The 25,114-nt window shown below is 40.5% G+C and overlaps 1 protein-coding gene across 2 annotated transcripts in view; it reads right to left on the reverse strand.

The window, feature by feature from the left end:
• cntln (centlein, centrosomal protein) overlaps positions 1 to 25,114 on the reverse strand; it is a 100,991-nt gene that overhangs the window by 68,740 nt on the left and 7,137 nt on the right. For both annotated transcript variants that reach the window (XM_055019925.1, XM_055019926.1), the window contains exons 3-11: positions 24,914 to 24,998; positions 21,174 to 21,308; positions 20,192 to 20,371; positions 19,292 to 19,425; positions 17,850 to 18,012; positions 16,442 to 16,657; positions 8,027 to 8,134; positions 4,345 to 4,464; positions 123 to 244 (exon numbers count right to left, since the gene is read on the reverse strand). In XM_055019925.1, coding sequence (XP_054875900.1) covers positions 123 to 244; positions 4,345 to 4,464; positions 8,027 to 8,134; positions 16,442 to 16,657; positions 17,850 to 18,012; positions 19,292 to 19,425; positions 20,192 to 20,371; positions 21,174 to 21,308; positions 24,914 to 24,998 — 1,263 coding nt within the window. The remainder of the gene's footprint in view (positions 1 to 122; positions 245 to 4,344; positions 4,465 to 8,026; positions 8,135 to 16,441; positions 16,658 to 17,849; positions 18,013 to 19,291; positions 19,426 to 20,191; positions 20,372 to 21,173; positions 21,309 to 24,913; positions 24,999 to 25,114) is intronic.

Raw genomic sequence — 25,114 nt, forward strand, 5'->3', positions numbered from 1 at the left:
TGAGTTAGGTGTTTCTGCTGGGTTGAACCAGAAGTCATTCTTGTTGCGTTGTGTTGTGTTAATGTTTCTGTCACCTCTGGGTAATGAGACCTTCCAGATGCTAAGGTGAACTTCGTACTCACAAGCCATGTGATTTCTCCATCTCTTTCATCTGATCTCGGATGGTCTTATAGTTGGTTTGGACCAGGCGAAGACGTTCACGGCGTTTTTCATGAGCTTTCTTTAGCTCCTCGTTCTCGCCGGTCTGCAAACAGAAAGAACAAAACAGTCTGCTGCTTTCAGGAATATAAAAACAGCAAAGGTGGCTTAGCTTTCCATTTGAACCATGTGCATAAACTCCGGGAAGTATTTAACTGTTTTACATCTTGGCTCATTTCAACCACAAACAGGGATTTAATGTTACAGAGCAACAATAAATGGCTCTAAGGTCCAAAAAATAAAACTCTTTCTTCGTTGTCTACGTCTTATTTGACCAGAAACACATAAAGCCAAGTACAAAGTCAGCCTTTTATCACCTGATGACATTTCCAGGATTAAAGGACTAATGTCGCAGCAAAATCTAAAGAAAGTCAGCTATGAGTTTTTCTTTAGTTGCATTGATTACTGCAATATTGTCTTTACAGGTCTACCTGAAGAATCAATCAGACAGCTGCTGCTGACCCAGAATGAATGTGAATGCCAAGCGGACCAAAGACCTCTCCAAAAACTAGAAGTGGACTGTAATGTAAGGCAATATGGGTAAATACAATCAAAATAAACGCACCAGACCAGCACTGGCGAAAGATACAGCTCATGGTTTTACAGGAAATGTCAGAAATCCCCCAGCTGCTAAAATCAAATGCCACTACATGTTTGTTTAGGTTTCCTAATGAAGGAAGTTGCACTCAGTGTCTTTTTTCAGAGGCTTTTCTGTAGTTTCTTTGAATAGCTCTTGGTGCAGTGCCCCCACAGGTGAGGAGGGGAACAGGTTTCTGAAGTGCAGTGTAATGCAAAATGCAGCAGCTGAAAATATGACAAGAGTTGCAGTTTTGGTCCCCAATCGAACCGACTCTCCCAAACTATCAGGCCAAAAACCTGTCGTTTAAGGGGGTTTTAAGAAGAGGAACTAAAGCAAGGCTGGTATGCGCACTTTAAACAATCAGAGAAATGTAGTGGAGTTACAAGCTGATGCCCTGGAAGGGCAGCAGTTCTGATGCTGACATTGTTGTTGACAGCTATTAAAATCGCTCCAAGTTCGGGCTACTGCGCTGCAGAAGGAGCGTGAGAAGACAACGTATGGATTTTTCTTGTCAGCGTTCCCCCTCCTCCCCATCACGCTGACCTTAACAACGAGGGCAACCGAGAAAATACTTTCAGCCTACATGACAGAGCTGAGGGGAGAGAAAAGGAGCGGAGAAAGTCGGCTCATAAAAGTGGAGGAAAGAGTAAGACGGAAAACAGAGAAATTAGAAACGGAAGAGGGAGAGAGAAAAGGAAAAGTGAGGAGGAGTGCAGGACAGGTTTCTGCTTGAGTGGCCAGGGCTGGCGAGAGTTGTCGAGAGCTTTCTGAAGGGAAAGGAGCTTGTTTACTGCTGATATGACACGGCTACCCTGCAGAGAGGGAAATGCAAGCCCTCAGCCCTGTTATTATTAACAAGGACAAAGAGAACAGAGAGAGCACACAAACATGCACCGGACACACAACAACATGCAATGTGCATCTACGCTGACAATGTGACAAGTATGGATTTTCCCCCAGTGTGGATTATTCACAAAGGACATCTGCCCCCCCGCTTTCAAAAACAAGGCTCTAATGAAAGGGGCCAGGCCGGAGCACTGCGGGGCTGGGAGTAAGCAAGTGGCAGGGCATTAGCCACATCATGGCTTCCCAGGCTCCTAACTGAACTCCCCCGGGCCGCTGCGCTCTGGTCATCAGACCCTCGCCCTCCGATCGATACACACCCGTGGACGATCAAGCCGAAAAATAATTACACTCAAACAAGTACTTTTCACTTTAAACTGAACTGAAGGAAAGGAGACATAAAAAAACGAAGCCAGTGTTAAGAGAAATGTTTGTTTGTCTCCTGTTAATAACCGGGGTCGACGCGTCGGCGCTCGGATCCGGTGCGAAAAGGCGTTCTGTAAATGAGAAATGTGAAAAGAGCCGACACAATACCAGCTAAAAGGACAAAACCTCTTAATCCCACCCTGAACTAATGCCCTCATTAATGCGGTTACATTTTTCTGTGCATGCCTTCACTAAACGCTCTTCAACTGGTCGACAACTAAATGGCACCATTAACCAACACAGTCATGCATGCTGGCTGAATTTACATCGGGCATTAGCTGTCTGCTGGTGATGTAATTCAGGTGCTTCTCATCTGACAAGGAAATGATGCCTGATGTATTTCTGAGGATTGTGCTCAGAGCAAAGACGACCTTTGTTTAATCAGTCAGTCACTGGCCAGCTGCGGAGGGGGAGAGGATGAAGAACCAGAAAGTTCAAAATAAAACAGGGAAACGTCCTGTGCTGCATTTACAAGTACAAAAATCAAACTGTTAAACTGCAAAAGACAAAAACTTAGTATAACAGTTGATGAGAGGAAGAACTGAAGGTTAAGAAACCAATAATTTGCTAAAGGAGGATAAAAACATACTGCTGCTTCTACTTTTACTGAATGAGTTTTTCTCTTCTCATCTCCCTGCCTAAACACCGTCACTCTGAAACGATTAATCGGATTAATTGTGATTAACCGATTACTGAAATAATTGCAAACTAGTTTAATAAATCATTAATTGTTGACTGGAGTATACAGACTCTAAAACATCCCATTTACTGAAATCACTGCAATTAAACCAAAACTGTATAAAAATATATGTATTTTGCATTTAAGAGAAGAAAAAAATTCCTCTGTAAATATGTTCTACTGAGAACTAATCAAGTGTCAGTTGTAGCTTTACCCGATTCAAATTCTGCGAAAACAAATCTTTTAATCACCTTTCGATATCCAGTTATCAATTGTTTAATCCAGAAACCATTAGCCTTACACTGTATTGATGTTAAGATAAGCAATAAGAGCTACATTTTGCACATGCTTATGTAGATTTTGCATGAATTTCTGCAATCACGGAAAAACAAAAAATTGGAGCAACTGACTGATGTACTTTGGTTGTAAACAGATAAAAACTGCTTTGACTTGATTTATAGAATAATATTTAAGCACACAACAGCTAGAAGCAGGTAATTATTACATTGTTTAAAATTTATTGTGATAAATATCTTGTGATAAGATTTTGATTTGTTGTCAAAACAAATTCTAGTTAATGTTTAAAAAATGGACTAAAAGGTCTTTTCACAAAGTTCTCCACAATTTTTTCAATGAAAGCATCAATATATCAGTGAAATCAAAAATATGATAAAATAAAGTCTCTATATGCAGTTTAGAAATATAAAAAAAATCATAAATGTTTAAATCCTGAAAATAAGCTTATTTAAAATAGGAATATTTTCAAGAGCAACATTATGTTTATGGGGTATGAATTCTGTCAATAGTTTTTTTCAATCATTTAAATTTTTTTTATCATTATCACAACAGCACTCTAAAATATTGTGATAAAAGTCCATGTTGCCTGAACCCAACAACAGTTTTCTTTATTGCTGCCCTGAAACACAGAGTTCCTTTAAATCAAAGCTAAACCTGTTCAAAGAGCTGCTTTCAACCCATAATCAATGGATCATTGACCAACATATTTGATGTGTATTGATGATTGTGATTATGGAACTTGACAAAATGTAATGTTACTGGTTTCTCAAACTGGCGACTGGCTTTTTTATGGCTTTTGATTTTTATGTTTTTGTGATGTAAAGCACTTTGAATTACCTTGTTGCTAAAATGTTCTTTACAAGTGAACTTGATTGATTAAAGAGCCGCCATATAAGAAGCTCCCCCTTCCTCACTAAAAAGATAAGTTGTGTGTTTTAATGGCTCATTGTTGCTCTCTGAAGCTGAGCCAGGAGCGACTCTTTGAGAATAGGGCTCTGAAAGTTAAATTTTACTCCGTTCTTTCTGGCAGAACTCGTAAAGCTCTGGGACCGGCGGTGAACTGCGCTTTTCAAGTCCTGCCACCAAGTGTGGATGGGAAAAGGACTGAAGGCTCTCAGTCAGTGACTTGATGCATTCTGTTGAGTTTCCTTCGTTCGCTGGTAAAGATCCTAAAATAGATTTTTTAGTTTTTTTTCTGTTTTAATAATTCCCTGCTATGTGTCAACACAGCACTGGTTCATCCCCTGCGTTTAGGAGCGCTTTATGCCTCCGGACTTTTTGCACAGAGCTGCTTGTGCTAAAATATTTAGTCAGTGGTTACCTTGAGTTGCAGCAGCTCCTCCAGGTCTCGAATTCTTTGTTCTGCTTCGATCCTCCTCCCACTTCCCAACCTCACGCTGCCGGCTGGGGACAGAGACCTGGACCGCTGCACAGGTGCACCCTGGGAGAAGGCGAGCACAGGAAGCAGTGAGCTGAAAACTTCACTTACAAAGACATCCACCAACCCATGCAGCAATTAACATGTGTGGAAACGCTGAGTGAATGCCAATAACAGAATCATCTGCGTTCATCCCGTTCCCTTCTCACCTCGAGGAAAAGGCGAACATCGCCCGGCGCCCGTAATGCACACACGCACAAACAAATACGCTGCCAGAGGAGCGAGGGGAGCCGGTGCAGCAGTCGGCGCACATCTGTGTGTGTGTCTGCGTGTTTGGAGGCAGCAGTTGCAAGCTGAGAGCGGCGAAGGTTTCTCCCTGCAACTGGCTAATGAGTATGTTCATTTCCATTTACATTGTTTCTTTGACAATAATGATGTCCCATTAGGGGAGACTAAAGGGGCTATAGATTCCAGAATGTGCTGGGCTTCATTACAAGAGGTGGGCAGGGAGGCCGCTCTAATTGCTCTACGAGGGGCCTCCAGGTTACACTTGATAGGACAACTGGAAGAGCTGCCGATTAGGAGCGGGGGTGCGGTTCACTAGCCAGTCTCTTCTGCAGAAATAAATAAAGAAATGGAGAAGTGCTGGGGCTGTGCTGTACAAAAGCAGTGGGAACAATATGCTAGTGGAATATGAATATGAGAGGATGGGAGGCCCCATGCGGTGCCAAGGAGGGCTGACCAGATGGCAGGCTAAAATATGCAATGCGACTAAATGCCCAACAGTCCTTGGGCAGAAGAGGATGAGGAGCAGAGGAGAAAGTGAGGAGGTTAAGGATGAGATTGTGTACAAGTTCAACGCGTCGGCCAGAATCGAGTTTAAATCAACGCTTCGAAGTTCTTAAAGTCACTGAGCAGAAAGAGGAAGTGGTCTCTTCATCATCACTGTAGTGGTGAAATAAGCAGCCAGCAAATGTTTTCAAACCTCCAAGTTCTTCCAATTTTTCCAAGTTATGTCAACAAATTTCAAAGGAGCAACATTATGTAAAATCAACTTTTTTGAGCATGTTATAATATTATTGCCTCATCAAAAGCACATCTGAAGTGATTCTTTCATGCATGTTTAAGAAAACCAATAATCTCAGTTGTGTAAAATGCCTGGGTGGACCTAGCCCCACCTTCAAGGTGCAGTGCCTCCTCAGAGATGCCGTTTCCATAAAAGAAAATCTTTTGAACCGGTTTGAATAATCACCTGAACTTGACTACATTGTTTGATATGGAACGCATGCTACAAGTTGGTAAAAGGCTGAACTGACTACAAATCTAATACGTAACTAAGAAAATTGTAGATTTTAGGTGAAAATTGTCCAAACTGATTTGTCAAAAACAAGACTGTATTTGAAATCAGATGTTACTATTTGAGCATTTATTTTTGAAATATCTTTGTATATCGCTGATTTTCACATATACATAATGTTTGGGAATGTGCCTGGAAGTTGACTCTGGTGACCTGCAGTGCCAGGTTCTGCGAACATGCCTGCGTGGGTACCAACCATGTGTTCTGACTCGGCCTTAATGACTTCATGCAACCAATTAGCAGATTGATCTGCATATTCCTGACAAGTGGCGGGCCAACTGGCTTAGCCTTCAAGTACAACAGGGAAAACACAGACGCCAGAAAAGAAAATCCAAACCTAATCTTTAAAGAGGAGATGACCAATTATAAAGTCTAGGAGAGTTTTTATGCAGCGTGAAAAGTCTTTGACCCTGTACAGATATCGTTTGACTTTGCTTTTCAGTTACATGTTTCAGAACAAAGAAATTGTATTTTCAGACAGAGAACTGGAGTAAATACAAAAAACTGTTTTTAAGTAATGGTGTAAGTTAAGAGCCAACCAGTGTTTAGTGGCGTCTTTGCTAAATTGTTTTATTTTATTCAACATTTGAGGGGATTTTGCTTAAAATCGGTCCATTGCATCTCCATTGGCTTTAAAACTTTGACTAAACCGCTTCCTTTTATCATTCTGAGAGCGCATGGCAGAGAGGAGAATTCATCGTTTCATCTTCTGTTCAGTCTTTGAATGTTACTACATATTTTAAAAAAAAACTTACAGAAAAACAAACAAACAAAAATCTCCAAAATACTTTTGTAAGATTGAAAAAAAAATGTTTCTATATTCGGGGCTTTCAGCGTGCAACAATGAAGCCATCATTGAAAACCTTTTGCAAGAAGTTGTTTTTTTCTGACCTTAAAATGTGATGATTTGAAATCTTTAAATGTGATAAAATAATAAAAATGAAAAACGGCACTGAAACGCTTCAGCAGGTTTGCTGAAAAATGACAGGGCAGCACTGATGGGTGACTGAGCTGTGATGCTTTGAGCTCCACAAGACGGACAGGAAGAGAAAAAAGGTCTGGCCACTGTTCTTCAGATAAACATTGGTTCTGGTCATGACCTGACCCGGGCTTAGAACCGGGTAACGGATGCATAAACAACACAGGGTCACGCAGATCAATCTGTGTGGGGCGAACAATGAAGAAACAAGGAAAAAAGATTTAAAGCTAAACAGTTTACAAGCAAGCAGAGGTGAAGCTGTTCTTCAGAAGGGCTCAGTGTCACTGGAGATGAAACATTTTATCAACTTCCTTTCTTTACGCTCCCTCTTTCTCTCTCCAGCTTTCAGAAACTCGGGTCACCGTCATCTGCGGACTTCTTTATGTCTGCAGCAGCATGTCATGGGTCAGTGGGGAGCACTTAAAATAGTTCTGTTCTCTCAGGGAATGTAAAAGTTGTATAAATGTGCACAAAAGTAATACAAATGAATGAAAAGCACAAATCTATTCACAAAGCAAAGTCACAAGAGAAAGTAGAAGGATTTATGAAAACGTTACAGGAAATCTCACTAAAATACAATCTCTTCTGATTGAAAGCAGTTATAGTAAATTAAAATATCATCTTCGTGCCAGAGTTCCTACAGATCAGATGTGTAGGAGTTTCCAGCAGAACCTTTTAGGAGAAGCAGTATCATTATACTCCACATGTAAAAACAAGCAGAGAGGTGCTTCATTTAAGACATAATGAGGACATGTGAATAAATCAGGCACTGTTTCTTAAGGCCATCCATTAGTGAGTGAGGCCATCTAGAAACTTGTCCTGCCAAACTTATGAAAGGGATACTGAGAAGATCAAAAGCTTTTCTTCTCGCTCATAATGTTCGGCTGAAGCGGTAAATTAGCTGGTGTCTGAGCCCAAGGCATGCGTGAAACCAGCAGCACACGCCGGCCTGGTCACAGTAGGAGGGGCCTCCGAGTGTGTGTGTGTGTGTGTGTGTGTGTGTGTGTGTGTGTGTGTGTGTGTGTGTGTGCGTGCGTGCGTGCGTGCGTGCGTGCGTGCGTGCGTGCGTGCGTCCGTGCGTCCGTGTGCGTGCGTGCGTGTTGGGAAGTCCGGGACAAAGGTTGTCCTGGACTGGATCTGATGTCTGATGAATCACATGGCTCTGTCTCAATAGACTGTTCTCTTTCCATCCCTCCGCTACGGCTTTGATCTAATCAGAGCGAATGGAGTGGGCACGCTCACCCACGTGCTGCCTTTGCTGTAATTGCCGGTGGTGTTCGTTTGCCTACCTGCAGTCTTTTCACACTGCTGGGGGATTGCTGAGGGAGACGTCTGTCCTCTGGCTTTGGATCTGAACTCTGAGTGGAGGCCCGATCGGACGGAGCAGCGGCGAATTGCTGGAAGAAAACAGAGGCTGTGACCTTTATATTAGCAAAACAAACATTCAGACAGGCAGTTTCAACTTGTTTTTAATAAAAAATTAAATACTGGAAACTAAAACAAAGTCAGAGAGAAATGTTCTTGGATCACATGGTAAGATATTTGTCCCGATTTTTCACTTCCGACATTCTTAAAATCTCTCCGACTATTGTGACAGTCCGACAGATAATCTTAAGAGATTTTTCTGTTGCGTCTTAAAAGTGATCTGGTCCACTCAGAACGACATCAGGACCATTTCGATATAAAATCGGGGCTTATCAATATGTTGGATTGGCATTGTTCCCCTGTTGAATGTGACACGAAGCCAATCAGAAAGACAGAACTACTGCCTCAAAAGCCCGGTCGACATTGCAGACATCTTTGTATTGTTTGTTCTTTGTTCTGTTAAATACATTCCACAAACTATCGCCATTGTTTCTTCCCAGTTGGCCATGTTTGATTTCTCTGAAATCGCGCTTGATCTTGAGAGGTTTTGCAATAAATGCTGGTGAGTGAAATCTGTGTTTTTCTCACTCCCGTATACGCCATGCCCTAAACGTCCTCCCAAATTTCACCTGAAGCGTCACCAAAAGCTCTCATTGATGTAATCAGGTGATGAAAATTGTGCCATTTGGTCTGTAGGGAGGTGTTCTCCTCCTCTTCTTGGATCACACTATTTCACAGAGCTCTGTCCAAAGTGTGTGATTGGTCAGAAACCTGTGGACATGTTTTATGCTGAAATTTGTTCGGACAGTAACGTCGACATTTCACTTCAACTACTCCACTTCCACTATCTGGTGACCCAGACAGCAACAAAAAACTGGTTTGCATCTAGACTTTTGTACACTTGTAAGTCTCCTCTGGTGTAAGAGGAAACAACATTTATGGCATAATTTTATGACCCGTAAATTCAGGCAAAGTCAATTTGATTAAATCAACAAACATGTCAACGGGGAAATGCTATGGATTGCTTTCTAAGCTAGCTACTTCCAGGTTGAGTAAAAACTGCTGCCTGTCAGCCACAAGTAGGTGTGCAACTTTCACAGTCTGTTGAGAGCACCTTCACCAGAGTTTATTGCTGCGACTGCACCACCATGCTGCTCAATTTGGTTACAAAAAAATCTAACCAGTTTTACAAATTTTTATTCTACGTTAATGTTTGACAAAGTTTGTTGATTTTTTAAAACATTTTTCTACGTTTATTCATGTAAATAGAGTCCGTACGCCATCATCTAGAAATATTAACATCTGTTTTTTTCTTCAGCGTTTGATTAAAAAAAAAAAGTGTGACAGCCATAAACGAAAATGTAAGTTTATAGACAAACAAAAGCATTCATAACGTGCTATAGTTGGTCGTGAAGAAAGCTGTGCAGGATGTCATCACCTTTTCCCTCCAACAAGTCCTTATTGTATTATCAGAAACCTGGCATCTGGGCGTGACCTTGTTAACTGCCAGGGTAATCAACTTTAACCAAATGGGAGGAGAGGGGATGATAAATTATTAGTGAGGAAGATTTTGTTCATGTTTTATTAAATTGGCCTGTCAAAGGGGGCTGGTCAAATTATCTTGGGCCTCGTTTATTGGAGGCCGGCCATATTGGCGCATCTGTTACAATTATTTATAATTTCCAGGCAGGCAGCAGGACCAAGTGGGTTTTTTTCAGCATCAGCCACATAAAGCAATTTAGAAATTAACTAATGTGGGAGTGTCTGACTTTTCCTCAGTCAATCTTTCTTCACGTGCTGATTTTGAAACTTAACTGAGGAAGTGGGGGAGGGAGAGACATAAAAAGGGAAAATACAAACACAATCCAACTATCAGACAGGGGAGATGATGTGATTGAAAGGAAAAGAAGAGAATATGCAGGTGCAAGGCGGAAAAAAAGGACTGAAGAGGAGGATGAGTGTGAGAGAAAACGCCGGTCTCGGTAATTACTGAACACGATTAGGTTCTTGGGGGATCTTGTCTGGCACTCGCGGCCCTCGCTGGTGAGGCTGCGGCAAGCGAGACCATATGGAGCGAGGCTGGTGATTGTGCTCCCTGAAGCTCGTGACCCGTCTGCTGCCGAGCCCCTGAGCTGAATCCGAAATGAGACTTGCCAGGCCTAATGTTCTACACATGCACCATTTATGCCACAAAACAAATCTGATCACTGTTAATTATGGAGCAGCTATAATCAGGAGGTAAACCCATCTCCCTGCACCGCACACACACACACGCACGCACACACACACACACATTTGCTCCATCAGCTCTGCAGAAATGAGCGGAGTGACAGTAGAGATCGGATGGACCTGAGGAGTGAGGGCGACGGGGTTCCTGCTCCCGACCAGACCCACTGCACTTCATATTCATGCTGGTGTTTCTTCAAAGAATGTGCATGTGAATAAATGTATGAGCGTCGGCGTTAACCGGTTGCGTGGTGGGAAGGGACAGCACGCGGGGCGTTGGATGTTTTCTGTGTGTACGCAGCCCGGAGTCCTCCCACGCAGTTTGTTTGACCCGCTCGGCTTTGCTTTAACGAGTGAGCGCGGCGCTCTGCGGCGGCGGCGGCAGCACATGGCTGTGCTTCATTAATGAGGCGGCCTGTGCTACACGGAGGCTCTCATCTAATGAGAGCTGTTGAGTTTGTAAAACACACCGCTGGCATCAGCGCTGTTAGTGTGTCTCCTGCTCTGGACGAAGGCCCAGCTTAAAACACACCTAAACTTCTGTTCATCACGTTATTTACTGAAACCGGGAGTTCATACAAGATTACACACTGATAAAAATAAATGAACACTAGTTAAATCTGTGCAACATAAAGTATGATTAATGTATATTATTAATTAGAACCATTATCCGGTTCTAATTATTCATTAAAGCAGATACAATATATTAATGAGATGATTACAATCATATTCTTTAGAGAAAAAAAAAGTAGTTTTGTTTTGTTGATGTTTTTGTGCTGATTCCAATCTCCTATGTCTGTAAAGTTTTGTAAGATGCACTGTAAAACCCAGTTTTGTTTATTTAACAGGTTTTATTGGCTCTAGTGGTCTTTAGATGATAGTGAACTGACAGAATCGAACCTGCGACAGCCGTGTTGAGGACTAAGGCCTCCATGTGTGGGTTGTGCTCCACCCCTGCGCCACCACAGCACTTCGATGACGCAGTTTTTATGCATTTCCCCATAGAGAGACACAAATATGAAAATTTGGACCGATAGATATCAATATTAATAATGTTGTTATGGCCGAAAACCAATGTTTACCCATATTATATATATTTCGATACAGTTTTGACATCTTTGCAAAAAAAGGAACAGACAAGTTAAAATAAATATTGGTATTTTATATATTAAAAAATTACTGATATCAGCCGTCACCGATATTAGTGATGATATATGGTGCATTCCTACTTCCCAAGTGCTTACAGTTGCCTTTCAAAGTGGTTTCCGCAACTCTCGAAAGAGAAAATCCAAGATGGCCGAATGTAACTCCAAATTTGTCATTTGTTTAAATCACACCACTCAGTGAAGCTCTTATCAAGTGACGTTAAATGACTCTAGTTTGATGTTGGCTACCTAAGGAGACAGTGGCTGATTTTCAGACTTTTACGGAGGCAGATAAGATTGGAAGATAAGATTGGTTTCACATTTAAGCATTAGTATTTATTTTCTGCTGTATACATAATTTATATCACAGTACCTTTTTTTATGGATTTATAATTCTTATTTAATTTATTGGTGAATTAAACTAGTCGTAATAAAAATGAATCTGTTTGTCTTATCGTCTTTCAAAGGAAGTAAGAACCATCTCATCACACATCAGAGAAACCTTGAAATTATTATTGGCTAGTCAAAACCTGTGTGGACCATCCAATCCTACCTATATTAAGACTTCATAAAGCATTTTTGAAACAATAATAAAATTGTAATTGGGTAAGAAATGATTTGTAGAAGCTAGTTTTCTTGGTGAACATGCCTGCTGTATTTCCTGTTGCAGGAATGGTGAGAACCTCGGAGAGATTTGAACGACTGCCCACCCTATTACCAGCGTAGCGCTCATTCAGCCTGGTGCTACATCCAAAAGGCCCAAGGTCTGTAATGGATTCTAATGTTCGTCTTTAATCACAGCTCAGACCTGTTAGCAGCCAAGAATCAGACAACTGTAAATAATTTTGATGCAGTTTGGGAGGCAGTTAGGAACTGTTCATTCAGGCCACCCATCCTTTTTATTTTTATCATGCCCCCTTAATGTCTTTACACAGCCCTCTTTGTTTCAGCAGAACTTTAAGTGTTGCTAGTCTGATTAAAGTTTTTTTTAACAGTATAATTAAAAAACAAAAAAGACAGGCAATATCTGTGCACAACATGTAAATATAATCCACAACGGGTGTTCTTCCTCTCCCTCACCCTCCTCCTCCTCCGCCGGTTTTACTGTGGGAGGGGTGTTCAAAGCAGTCGCTCTGGTGCATATTTAAATGAGCACTGCGTCTCCCGCCTGTGCTCCTGTTGTGATCACCACTTTGATCACCTCCAATGTAACTCTCGCCGAAAACATTTAAAATTAAAATGGAATCTGCCCTAACAACCTTAGCATTGGAAATTTAACAGGTGTTCGCAGGGAAGTTGTGAAAGAATCTGGGATTATGCGCTCGGATAGACGCACCTTTAGTGAGACGGGCGCCCGTACGGACCCGGGCCGGCATGCATACAATCTGTCAGTGAAATTACAGGGAGGGAAACAGAAAGCCTTCCAGACTCAGAGCTGTACCTTGGCATACCTGATATGTTTGCTTTGATGGAAGTAAAACAGAAAAAAAACAAAAAATCTAAATCAGGCTGACAGCATGTCTAAACTGTTACTAGCTCACAATTATGAACTAGATATTTTAACTAATTTATTACAAAAATTTGTTTTACAACAAAAACATAGAGAAGAAAATTGTTACCTGCTGAAGACCAGATAAGAGGTCGGCTGGTAATTCATTTTAAATCACAACACTGTGTGAATAAGGTGGCCAACTCAAACAGTCCGTTACAAGATTCAAACCCCGTCAACTGGTCATGCTACACCCACAGACTTATCTGAAGGAGTATTTTAATGTCTTGAAATTTGGCCCCAGTCTCCTTATAAATTCCTGCTCTTTCTGAAACTCCACCGTCACAAAGTCATCACAATATGGCTCCTCTATTAACCCTTAAGCAACCAGCATTAGACTGAGAAGTAGCTCCTATAATGAGCTCAGCAGAAGATCAGTTGCAACAGGTGTTTGCTAATTGGTGCTGGCTAGTCTGAAGGAGCCGAGTGGCCGAGGTCTGCTCTGTGAGACAGAAAAACTGCAGCTCAGAGGTGGAGTTATGCCTCAAAAGTGGAGCTAAGTCCAACCAGACGTTTCGCAAAGCTGAATAGTTGCCATGGAAATTAAATGAATTCTCAAACACGCATGAAAGAATCGAGCCAGCGCGCCAGGATTGTTTGGATGGATTTTGATGGATGGAAGAGATGGTTGAGCTTCCTCCAACTCTCACTGTTCTGCATCCATAAAGCCTCCTTTTCAACTTCTCTGGGATTGGGGGTCATAGTTCAGCTATTAGTCGAGATTTTGAGATGCCAATCAGAACATGATGCGCCCACCACCATGCATCATAGTCGTGTTCTCAATGCCATCTCGATGCCTTCTGAAGGCTACTGGTTGCACTAATTGCAACTGCTTTTGTGATTTTATGTTTGAAGTGAAAATGACTGATTTTGTGATGCTACTTCAGAAATATTTCAAGGAATTGTGCAATATTTTTCCCTATACCAACATATAAAAGAAAAAACATGAGAAAATAAGCAGAAAGGCTGAGGACAAATATTTTCATTCTTTAAAGAACTTGTGCTTTTTGTTCCTTGCCTTATCTACTGTGGATTACAACTTAATGTCAAGGGAGGCTGAGGCAGCAGCATAGTAAAAGTAAAAAATACTGCCACCTGCAGATGGGAATTAGAATCACTTAACCCAAATGTTGAAGTGAAGTGCAAAGTTTAAAGTGCAAAAAAATGTGGTGATCTGCTGAGATTCCATGATCACAGAATCTGGGATTGACTAGATTTTATTTAGAGGTATCAGAGTAAAGGTGCTAATGAGACCAAATTAGCTTCCCTGGAAACCTGTTGTACTAACATATATGTATGCCCAAGCTTACCCACCATTCATACACACATCCACACACAGAGCACTATCTGCATCTCCTCTAAATGTACTGTAGTATTAATTACTGAGGGAATGCTGCAGAACTGTATTTAATTACTGACTAAATGAACCATTTAGACTTTACTGCGGGTTTAATTAACCGGGTTAAGTGAGATACGGTGATTGTAACTCACTTAACATTTGAGCTGATATCTTTTGACTTCCACAGTCTGGGGGCAGCAATTTCAGGAAATATCAACCGATGATCAAATTAAATAATTACTGTCTGTGGAGGGAGAGATATTGCACGACTCCTGGAAAATGTTATCTTTAGCTGAGATAGGTTCAAACTGAATCAAGTTAGAGCAGATTAGGCGACGACTTCTGCAAACTGCAGTCTTCAGAAAGCTACGTGTGTGGTCTTTACCCTAACTCTGTTTATACTTATGAAAACTATGCAAAAAAAATTAAAAATAAGTAAAATAATCAGAAATTGTGCTCTGTTGTCATTGGTAGCAATGTTTAGATGTTGCAGTTTTTCATGAAGATTCTTGATTTTGACTTGAGGTTTTTTTTAGTCATTTCTGACTGCATCCTCTCCGTTTTGTGCATTAAATAAGTGTTAGCTAGCATTTAACGGTACACACAAATCTGACGTGGACAATCTCATGCAAAATTTGTACCACATAAGCTTCAGTTTATTGATTACTCCACTACTTTGCTGGAATAAGCATGAGCTAATTTTCATATTCAGATCATTCAGTTTTGGTCTGCATGAAGTTGAACTGCAATGCTTTGGTCTGGACCCTCTTTTAACCCCGATCTGACGTGTGTGGTTTTGGTGCCATCTCTTTAAATACAAATGAGGTATGACAATTTATCATGCAATTGATTATTGCGACAAACTTACCGCCATCCACAATGGCCCTAAAAAATGTTTGAATGATATGAGTGGGAAATAAAGTATTTCTGATTTGGCATTAGTAATCCTGACTCCTCCCACTGTAGTGACTACTGCGGCAAGTGAAGCTAGTGTCTTCGTTGCACCGAAACTTTAGATAAAGGATAAGAAACCCTCCCAAACTGTCAAAGTATAACAGCAGTGTTGCTAAAGCAGGTGCGCCGATCTCCATATCATTAAACGCTATTAAAGGCCTCTATCGCCTCAGGGTGACTGTTCAAAGGTGCTGAACTGAAGTCAAACTCCCGCTGACTGACAGATGTAGAATTGTAACTCTAACATCATCTTCAAGAACATTACTGGCCTCCAATTAAATCACCTCTCCACCTCTTTTCTGCACGTCTTTTCTGACCAGAGCACGTTAAAAGGACTTTAAGTTACTTGGGTGGTTTGAGATAAAGAAGATTGATAAAGTAGGTAAATCAGAGAGTCGGTGTGTGTTTGGGTCTGAGAGGGAGAGAGGATCAGATAACTGACATAAAAGACGACGGTGCAAAGGGAGACGGAGAGATCAAGGGTGAACCAGTGTAATATCAAAAGATGATTCTGAGTCATGGACCACCACTACAAGCCATGCTGGGTGAGTCGGTTCTAACAGTACACGCTAATCCACCTTACACCCGGTTCAGACGCCAGAAACCTGGATGATCTGACAATAAAACTGTTTATTAGATTCCCAAACATTTAGCCAGAGAACACCTTTGCAAAGAATATTCATTTACATACAAAATATGTAAGAAACCATCAACCTTTGAAATATTTTGCTCATTTAGCATAAATCCTGCTTCATACCTGCCTGGGCTTTTCTTAAATAATAGAATATCAACAATTATTCAAAATATAATTTTACCAAAAACATTAAGAAGACCAGAATTGATTTTTGAGCATTTTAAATTAATTCAGAATTGCTATGACAAAGAATTGTGATTCTCTAGAGAATCAATTTTCTTTAATATGGACACTCTCATAGAAAAAAGTGGAGAAAATGTAAAAAAATATGTTTTTAAAACATTAGCTAAAATTTATTGTGACGATATATCAAAAATCTTATCTTGAAAGAAATGTTCCCGATAAATGATGAACGATCTGATAAATGCCCTCCCCTGTGTCTAGCTGATGATGTTTGTGAGGGAGACAATAAACAGTCAGCCGGGAATTTACCTTGAAGTTGGTTTGTCTGTTTGGTGAGAGAGCTGCAGGCTGCATGTGCTGCTGCAGCAGCTGGATCTGTTCCTGTTGTTTCTGCAGCTGAGCCTGCAGTTCGGAGATCTGCTCGTCTTTCTGGACCACCTGGGTGCTGAGCTCCTGGTGACTCTGCCGCAGTTTAGCCTCGCTGGACACCAAAGCCTGGTAGCACTGACTCAGCTCTTTGTACAGCTGGCAGCAAACAGGAAATAGGAGACAACGGACCGTCAGTGATCAGATGTTACATAAAAGTTGACATTTATTATGGGCCAGGTTGTATTTTACTTCTGGTACTAACTGATACATGAGGTAAAATCTGGAGAATCGAGGATTGAAACACATAAAACAGAGAAAGACTGCGCTAAACGGCGTCCTAGTGATGCAGGCAGCAGGTACTGGGCTGTTAAAATGGCCGACTAGAGAAACCAGTCTTAAACCAGTCACCCAGGACCAGGCAAGTCACAATAAACAATATTGCTGGAACATTGAACAATGCAACTGGAAGACATTTTAAATATTCAAACAAACAAAACGACAAAAATAACAAATAAAATGAATGATGAAGTCTCTGTAAACAATAAAAAGAGCTAACTGAGACCAAAGAGCCAGACTGAAGACTTTAGTAATCTAGGTAGAAAGAGAGAAAAGATAAATCAAATGGAAACTATTGAGCTTGTTCTAATTTATTATGATTAACTGATTTATTGCTCATTGCGATAGGCCTATCCAGCACATGAGAATCCTAAGAGCTGAAACAAAATGTTCTGATCTCGGCTTAATGGGGCCATATTGTACATTTTGTCCATTTGGTACAGTTGAAACTTTATAGCTCCCTTTGTGGGATTTTCATTTTCGAGAAGTTATATAAAATATCTAAGTTAATAAATATTAACTTTCCTGTTGATCCAAAGTTACCTCTTCTGCTAAATGATTGCAGTGTTGCAATGATGAAGTAGCAGTGTTTTACTAAGGCATGTAAAACACTCAAAATTATGTTATTTTCAGCTAAACGGAGGTATTATTCCTACAGAGTTCTGCTGCATGGTGAAATATGCCACACTGACTCTGTGGAGATAAATGAGAGCTGGATGCTGTGGAAGATGGTTTCATTGTAAGGTCAAATCTCTGAGATGAAGAAACACGATGATCCCATCAGATGGAATACAACATTCTCAAAAAAAAACCCTACAAATTTCTGCATCACAGGCACTCCTTACAACAAAAACAAGATAATGAGAACTGAAAACGGGTTCATATTTCAGCACAGCCATCCTGAAAGTTCGTCAAATTTATGATCAGGATATTTAAGTACAAACCGTATTCTCATTAAATCATATTCGGATGTAATTGGAGGTTGCATAGAAAGTCAGAGGGGTGTGAATACCCCTTGGTAGGAAGTGGCGTCGGCCGTGTGCGCCTCCTCCTGGTTCCTCAGGACCCTCTGGGTGTCCAGGTTGAGTCCCTCGAGCTGCTTGATCAGGTGGCTCTGTTCAGCTGCGTGCGCCGTGCTTTGTTTGTACAGACCCTGGACTTCAGCAAAATCACGCCTGCAGACACAAAACGTCACACCGTCAAACTGGATCACTAATGTTACCTCTGCCTGCTTCATGCAGGAGTTACAGGTCAAGGTTTGCAACTTAATGCAGGAATTCTCAATCTTTAATCACATGATGGCCCCCAAACAGCATTGGCCCACAGACTACTGAAAATGTAAAGAATATAAAATGTTACTTTGTCTTCTCACTTTTATTTACTATTCAATTATTACATTTAATGAGCATAAATGTTTCCTCATCCCTTCTGATTTTAGTTGGTGAGGAGTTCTGCAGTGGATCATTTTTATCAGGAAATAATATGTTGTTGAATATATTATCAGATAAACTTTATCATACAATATACTGTATGTAATAGTTGCATAGTAACTCCATGAAATTTGATTTAATCTCCACAGTTTAGTTTTTAGCAGCAGGAACATTCCTTCTGTCTTTTTCTTGTCAGAAACTTTTCCATTTCAGCAAGACTTTATGACTTTAACTGGCAGCCAGCAAGAGAGAAGGACAGAAAGAGGGGAAAGTCACGTTTCCCTGAATTTCCCCTCTTTAGGAGAAGAAAGGCAATTTCTATCCTCCATCTTCAATAAATTACTTTTACTTACATTTTAATAAAATTACATTTCTAAAAACATTTAGATATTTGATTTTTTTCAACTTCTCTCAAACTTTTTGAGGCCCTAAATGTATAAAACCGTCTTAATGAGTTAAACGTTTATTAAACTTAACATTGGTTTCTTGCTTATTGATTTAAAACATAATTCAGAGTAAGAGACAAATTTGATAACATATGTGAATATGTTTTTATAGCAGTCCTTGGGTTTCTTCACGCAGCACCGCTGATGAGCTGTGAATCATTCTGGATACTAATGAGGTCAGCAGAAGACCTCATGCCTCATGCAAACACCAGAATGTGACTGACATGTCAGGGTGCCTCTGGCATTAAAACTGAGAAGCAGTGAAAAGAAAAAAAAGACAGAGATTACCATTAAAGCTCCTACAGTTCTGTCAGTTTCTATAATATCGACTAAAGCTTAGTGAAAGCCTGCCCTGTTTCCCTTCTTCCCTCCTTTAAAGTACATCCACTATGCAGGGCTTATCAAATGGCTTTAGGTGAGCCGGAGATGAAGGAATGTGTGTCACCCCCAAACCTCACAGCATATATGCTCCATTTACACTACACCTACTTTACCTGATAAAATTACCCATCAGACTACCTCTAGTGGCGCCTTGGTTCACAACATCAGACGGTTTTTTTCAGCCGATTTCAACTCACTGTATTTGCTCAAGTCGATCTTGTTTTTCAACTAACTCCGTCTCTTTGGAAGAAAGCTTTGCAGCCAAAACGGCGCTTTGCGCCTTCACTTTAGGAAGCTCCTGACAAACACACTGCAGCTCCTTCTCCAGAGCCTGGTGGAGGAGAGAAAAATGCATTTTAAAAACTTTTTCCAACTTAGAAACCTGATAGTTATTAGCACACTTTTTGTATCTGTTACATAATCTATCCGTAATTAGGGTTTCTACAAGTTGAGTAAAGTTTTTAAGTCTTTTATTGAACAATATGATGGCTGAACAAAGGGGTAAAAGTCTACAAGTAAAGAGAGAAATAAAGAGGAAAAAAGTTTAAAAGAAAAAATAAGAGGAGAAAAACATAAAACTGAAGAGTTTTGTTTGATTTAATTTCAGACAGTGCAGAAAAAACTAAATGTGTCACTTTATACATTGTTAATCTGGTTTCAACTACATATGTTGATGGATTTAGTTGTAAATCCTCACCAGATTAAACTTATTCTGTTTCAAAGAAATTAAATATTTGTATTTAAGCAACAAGCTGCATGAACAAATGTAAAACTTTTAATTCCTTACTTTTTAAATTCTTTAATTTAACAGCATAAACTGTTGTTTCAGTTTATGCTGAAACAACAGCATAAACTCAAGAACCAGAGCAGGTTGATAAAATCTGAGGTTAACTCAGATCATTTTTCACCTCAAACCCAGGAGAAACCATCTCCTCCATGCTAAAACATATTTTTCCACCTGTCTGAAAGCGCTCCCTGCATATTTATATCTATACTTTGATAGGAGGATAGTGTTATGTTCACTAGCTGAGGGTGTGAGGGACCAGAAAGTTCAAGGTCTGCGTGTTTCGGAGAGGACTTGTCCCTGTGTTGGGAACCTTTAGTCTGGCCTGGGCGGCGTCCCTCTCGTCTCGCTGGCTGTCGGCCTGCCTCCGTTTCTCCTGCAGGTCAGCGCTCAGGGCAGCGCAGCGGGACCTTAATCCCTCTTTCTCTTCCTCCAGAGCGCGCACCACCCGCTGCTCCTCCTCTTCCTTTTTTCTCTGCTGCGTCCTCATTTCCTACATAAAAACACCAACATGTGTGTGTGTGCAGGTCAAAGCAGCCAAAAAAAAAAAAAACAGTGACAAAAGCAGGAAAAGAAAAAAACACAGAAAAAGTAGCGGTTGAAGCAGAGAGAAGAAGCCCTGCAGAGGGAGAAAAGGAGCAGCGGCCCATGGGGTTGAGTCTGAAATGAATACATAAACAGCAGAGGCTTTGCTGCAGGAGGCCCCTGCATGGGCTGCTGATTAGTCAAGGTCATCTGCGCGGTACGACTGGACCCTCGTGACCAGGTGTTGGTTGGTATGGGCCGAGACGTGCTGCAGGAGCTCAGCTCATGCGGGTACAAGGGCCAGTCTGTCAGCTTTAATGACAGCTTATAATGAGAACGGTGTTTGCAACAAAACCCATTAGACTCAGCCCAGGTATCCTTTGATGATGTCCCCCACTATATCTCGCCAGGAGACCCCACCAAGACCATGTGAGGACCGCTTCGCTATTAATTAATCATAACCGTGTCCCACAGAAGCATAATTAGGGAGAAGCCACATCGTGGCATGCATGCTTTTCAATTTCCCCAACTGAAGGAAGCATCAAATATTTATATCCGAGTAAAAACCCGGCTTTTCTTTGGTTACTTTATTCGATCACAGTCAGACTTTGAGCTGTTAAGTATTCTGTGTTTTCAGGCTGTGAGACAATCCTTGCTGTCCTCTAAATGATTCAGAGGCCCGGGCGCTTCGTGCTGCATTCAAGTGACACTCCGAACAGAGACTTTGGTCCTGGGGGCCCGCGCTGCCACAGGAAATCTGTTTTACTCACCTCAACTTGGCGATTCTTGTTGTCCAACTCGGCACGCAGCGTTGTCATCTCCTTCGTTAAAGCGCCATCCTGCTCGTCCGGCGCCGTCTTCTTCTGCAGCAGCCTCTTAATCTCCTGCTGCTGCCCTGCCACTTTCTGCAGCAAACGGAGGAAAAGAAAAACAGCAGAATGCAAAACTGTGAAACAGAGGACAAAAAGATACAGCAGAGGAGGCAACTGAGTCAATAAGAAAATGAAACAATCAGCAGAAAACCGGTTTATCACACACAAACATTCGTAATTTGATCAGTAATTGTAGCCAAAATAATGTCACAACTCTATATGTTGTCTTCTGTGAACAACAAATCTGGAATAAACTTCCAAAAAACTGCCAAATTTAATTTAAATGCAGAGTAAAAGCCTAGGGTTGCCTTTGAACCATCATAACTGGAACACCGACCAACATATTTGATGTGCATTACTGACATGATGATGTTTATTATCCAACTTGTGACTCTGATGTTTTTGTGATGGTTTTTTTTGCGCGTTTAAGATGTAAAATTTATTTATTTTTTGACCTGTAACAAATTACAAAACAATCAAGTTATTTTACATTTTGACATCATCGAAATCCTCAATACCCATCATTACAAATATTGATCAATATTCCAGTTATTATTAATCAAAGCCAGCTGAGTTCCTCGTTTTAAAGGAACTGTGTGTTTCAGCTGTTTTGCAGATCTCCAAAAGTTTGTTCCAGATCTGTGGTGCACAGAAGCTGAATGCTGCTTCTCCATGCTTGGTTCTGGTTCTGGGAATGCAGAGCAGAACCAGAACCAGAACCCACCTCTGAGGTCTGGAAGCTTTAAACTGTTCAGTGATTTATAAACTAGCAGCAGTATTTTAAAGTCCATCCTCTGAGCGACAGGGAGCCAGTAGAAGGACTGTAGAACTGGGTGAAGTGCTTTATCTTGGTTTTGGTCAGAACGCCAGCAGCAGCGTTCTGGGGCTGTGCAGTAATAAATGCGACTAAAGATAAATGCATGGATGAATTGCTGTAAATCTTCCTGCGACATTAATCCTCTGATCCTGGAAATGTTCATCGGGTGAGTCTGAAAGAAAACTCCTTCACTTTCTCTTGATTTTTTTTTAAGCTTGGACATATGTTAAAGTACTTCACAAAGATTAAGAGACTCTGGTTTAAAGCAGTTGGGAAGTTACATGCAGCAAAAAGCAACACTATTCCATACAGTTAGCACCTTAAACTTCATCATTTATTCTTCTTATTCAACTTTATTCAAAATACCAATTAAAAAGGCACAAGTAAGATGATTTTAATGTGCCTCATATTACTTCAGCAACAGTAAGATTACTTTTTCTTTTCTGTTTAAATAAAAACAATTAGAAGAAGTTAGATGATACAATACTGCTGTATGGTGAAGATGTGGCATTTTAATTTAAGGTGATCAAACTTTGAGAGTCTCATATCAGCTGTTAGTGAAATTAAAAGTTCAACGAAACAAAGAAAAACTAGCATTGGCTCATAAACTGAAGCATAGATAAGTAAATCTGAGTCGTACAACATTCTCACATCTTTTCCTCTTTTATTCAGATTGACTCATGATGCAATAATCAGCCACCGATTAAAACACTCAAATTTATCCTCAACCCACTCTGACCACTGGTTGTCAAGTCAAATACTAAAAAACAAAAATGATCATTTAATTAATCGAGGCTGAAGCTCCCAGACACAAGCAGCCTGATGTACTTTTAAGTAGAAATGGAGATAATCTCATACATTCTAATTCCATCAAGAAACCGGCAGCAGATTTCTTTTATGGTTTGTGTTTCTACATTTAATTAATGGATAAAAACTAAAAATACAAATTAGTTTGTGTAAGACATCGATTAATCAAGTTCAAGATCTAAGGGTGTTCACAAATGCACGCCTTAGGTTTTCATAGTCATGTGTGTGTACATGTGTGTGTGTGTGTGTGTGTGTGTGTGTGTGTGTGTGTGTGTGTGTGTGTGTGTGTGTGTGTGTGTGTGTGTGTGTGTGTGTGTGTGTGTGTGTGTGTGTGTGTGTGTGTGTGTGTGTGTGTGCTTGTGAGTAATAGGGCTGAAGAAAATCTAAATTGGCCGGTCAGAATCAATATTGGCGCCTAAAAACCGGATCAGTGCAGCTCTACAGCTAACTCTCACTCATGTGTGCGACATTGCGCTAACAGAGCTAAACAGAACCGTTTAATTCGCAAAGCTGAAGAGGCGGTTATAAAACAAGAAGAAAATCAGAGACGGCTTAATAATGCTATATGTTCCATTGACATTATTTTGGGAGGAGGATGGCGTCCTAACTGCATCCTCTGAAGTTCGGCGTCGGGTGGTAATCCGTGGCTTTCTGTGGGTACATCTTCTCAAATAACACGGGGCTCTGGGATGCAATTAATTGCCATCTTGAGGGAAACTGCGTCCGCATATCAAGAAAGCAGATTTAGAGTTCCCTACTACTTCTAGCTTGCAGAGAGAGGGCTTTAATAGAGATTTATACTGTAGAGCAGGATATAAATTCAAATGCTGATAATGAAATTGGAGAGAACAATTTCAACCTTAGCGGAGCTTAGTTAGGTGAAAAAAAAACGGGTACCAAAGTCTAAATATCTAGGAGAGAAAGATTAGCGTTGGAAATTTCCCAATGAAGAATGAAAATCTAAACGAATTATGTCACAATTCAAGATCCCATGTGGATCCAGTGGACCATCATGTCTCCATAGAGGAGGGAAAGAAATCTGTGATGGATGATGAATGTCAGAGAACCAAGAGACATAAATCTCAAAAGTTGCTTTAAACTAAAAGTTTTCCATAAAGTCTCAGCGCCTGCTCCCATGAGCCACTGTTATGGCTGTGAAAGAGAATAATGTCAAAAAGCACAGGCAGGCTGATGACTCCATTACAGCCCATCTCATTAAGAATGAATGGCGTTCCTCCATGAAGGACGCTAATGAAAGAGACACACAGCGGCCTCAGTGAAGGAATGACGTTAGAGCAGAATACACAACTGTCCTTATCACTGGAAATTATTAGCTGATTGGAAAAAGACAGCAGGCAGACAAACAGCTGGGGAGACGCAACAAAACATCTGTGAAGTCCGATTTCCAATCTCAATGAAAAGACTAAGACAAGATGCAACAACAAAAAAAAACTGAGTGCACAAAATTTTGTTTATATAAAATTCCAAAAACGAATTAATCTTTATCATTTTTCCCTGCTGAACTGTAAATTAAACACACAATACTCTAATGAAACAATTAAATTAGTCTGATTTAAGTAAAAATAAAGGATATAGACAGATGCCAAACAAAACAGAGCAGCATGAGATTTCTTAATTTCTTTAGACTGATTATCTTTTTGTGTATACTTTCATCAACAAGAACCAGAAATAAGTCACACTTGTTTTATTTATTTACTGAAGTCTGCTTTTCAGTAAACATCACCTGATGTTTGCCGTTCTATTTACTACCAAATTAAATTATAATAATTATGAAAAAGAAGCACGGTTGATTTGTATTAGCATGATTTTTTAAAAAGCCTTGATTCAGTGAAAATTGTAGCCAAACATTTCAACTTCAGAAAGTGAGAAAAAAAGGAGCCTTTTTATGTGATTTGTTATGTAAACTTCTGTTTTCGTGTGGCTGGTCATTTGCTCAGCATAAGAAATGACGCCGCAGGTCATGAAACCAGGTACTGGTTTCATGATCCAGTACCTGTTCTAGGTCCTGGATCATGAAGTCTTTGGACTGCAGGATCTCCAGCACTTTTCTGTCCTTCATCTCAGTTTTCTGCTTCTCACTGTGAAAGAAAGTCAAGACAAAAACAACATCTTAAGATTGTTTAAAACAAAAACTACTATCAAATACTTGTATTAGTTCTCGTCACTGTGAGACTTTGGAGTTGCTCAAAACTTT

The sequence above is a fragment of the Poeciliopsis prolifica genome, unplaced genomic scaffold (genome assembly GCF_027474105.1).
Source record: "Poeciliopsis prolifica strain line A6 unplaced genomic scaffold, Auburn_PproV2 SCAFFOLD064, whole genome shotgun sequence".
NCBI lineage: Eukaryota > Metazoa > Chordata > Actinopteri > Cyprinodontiformes > Poeciliidae > Poeciliopsis > Poeciliopsis prolifica.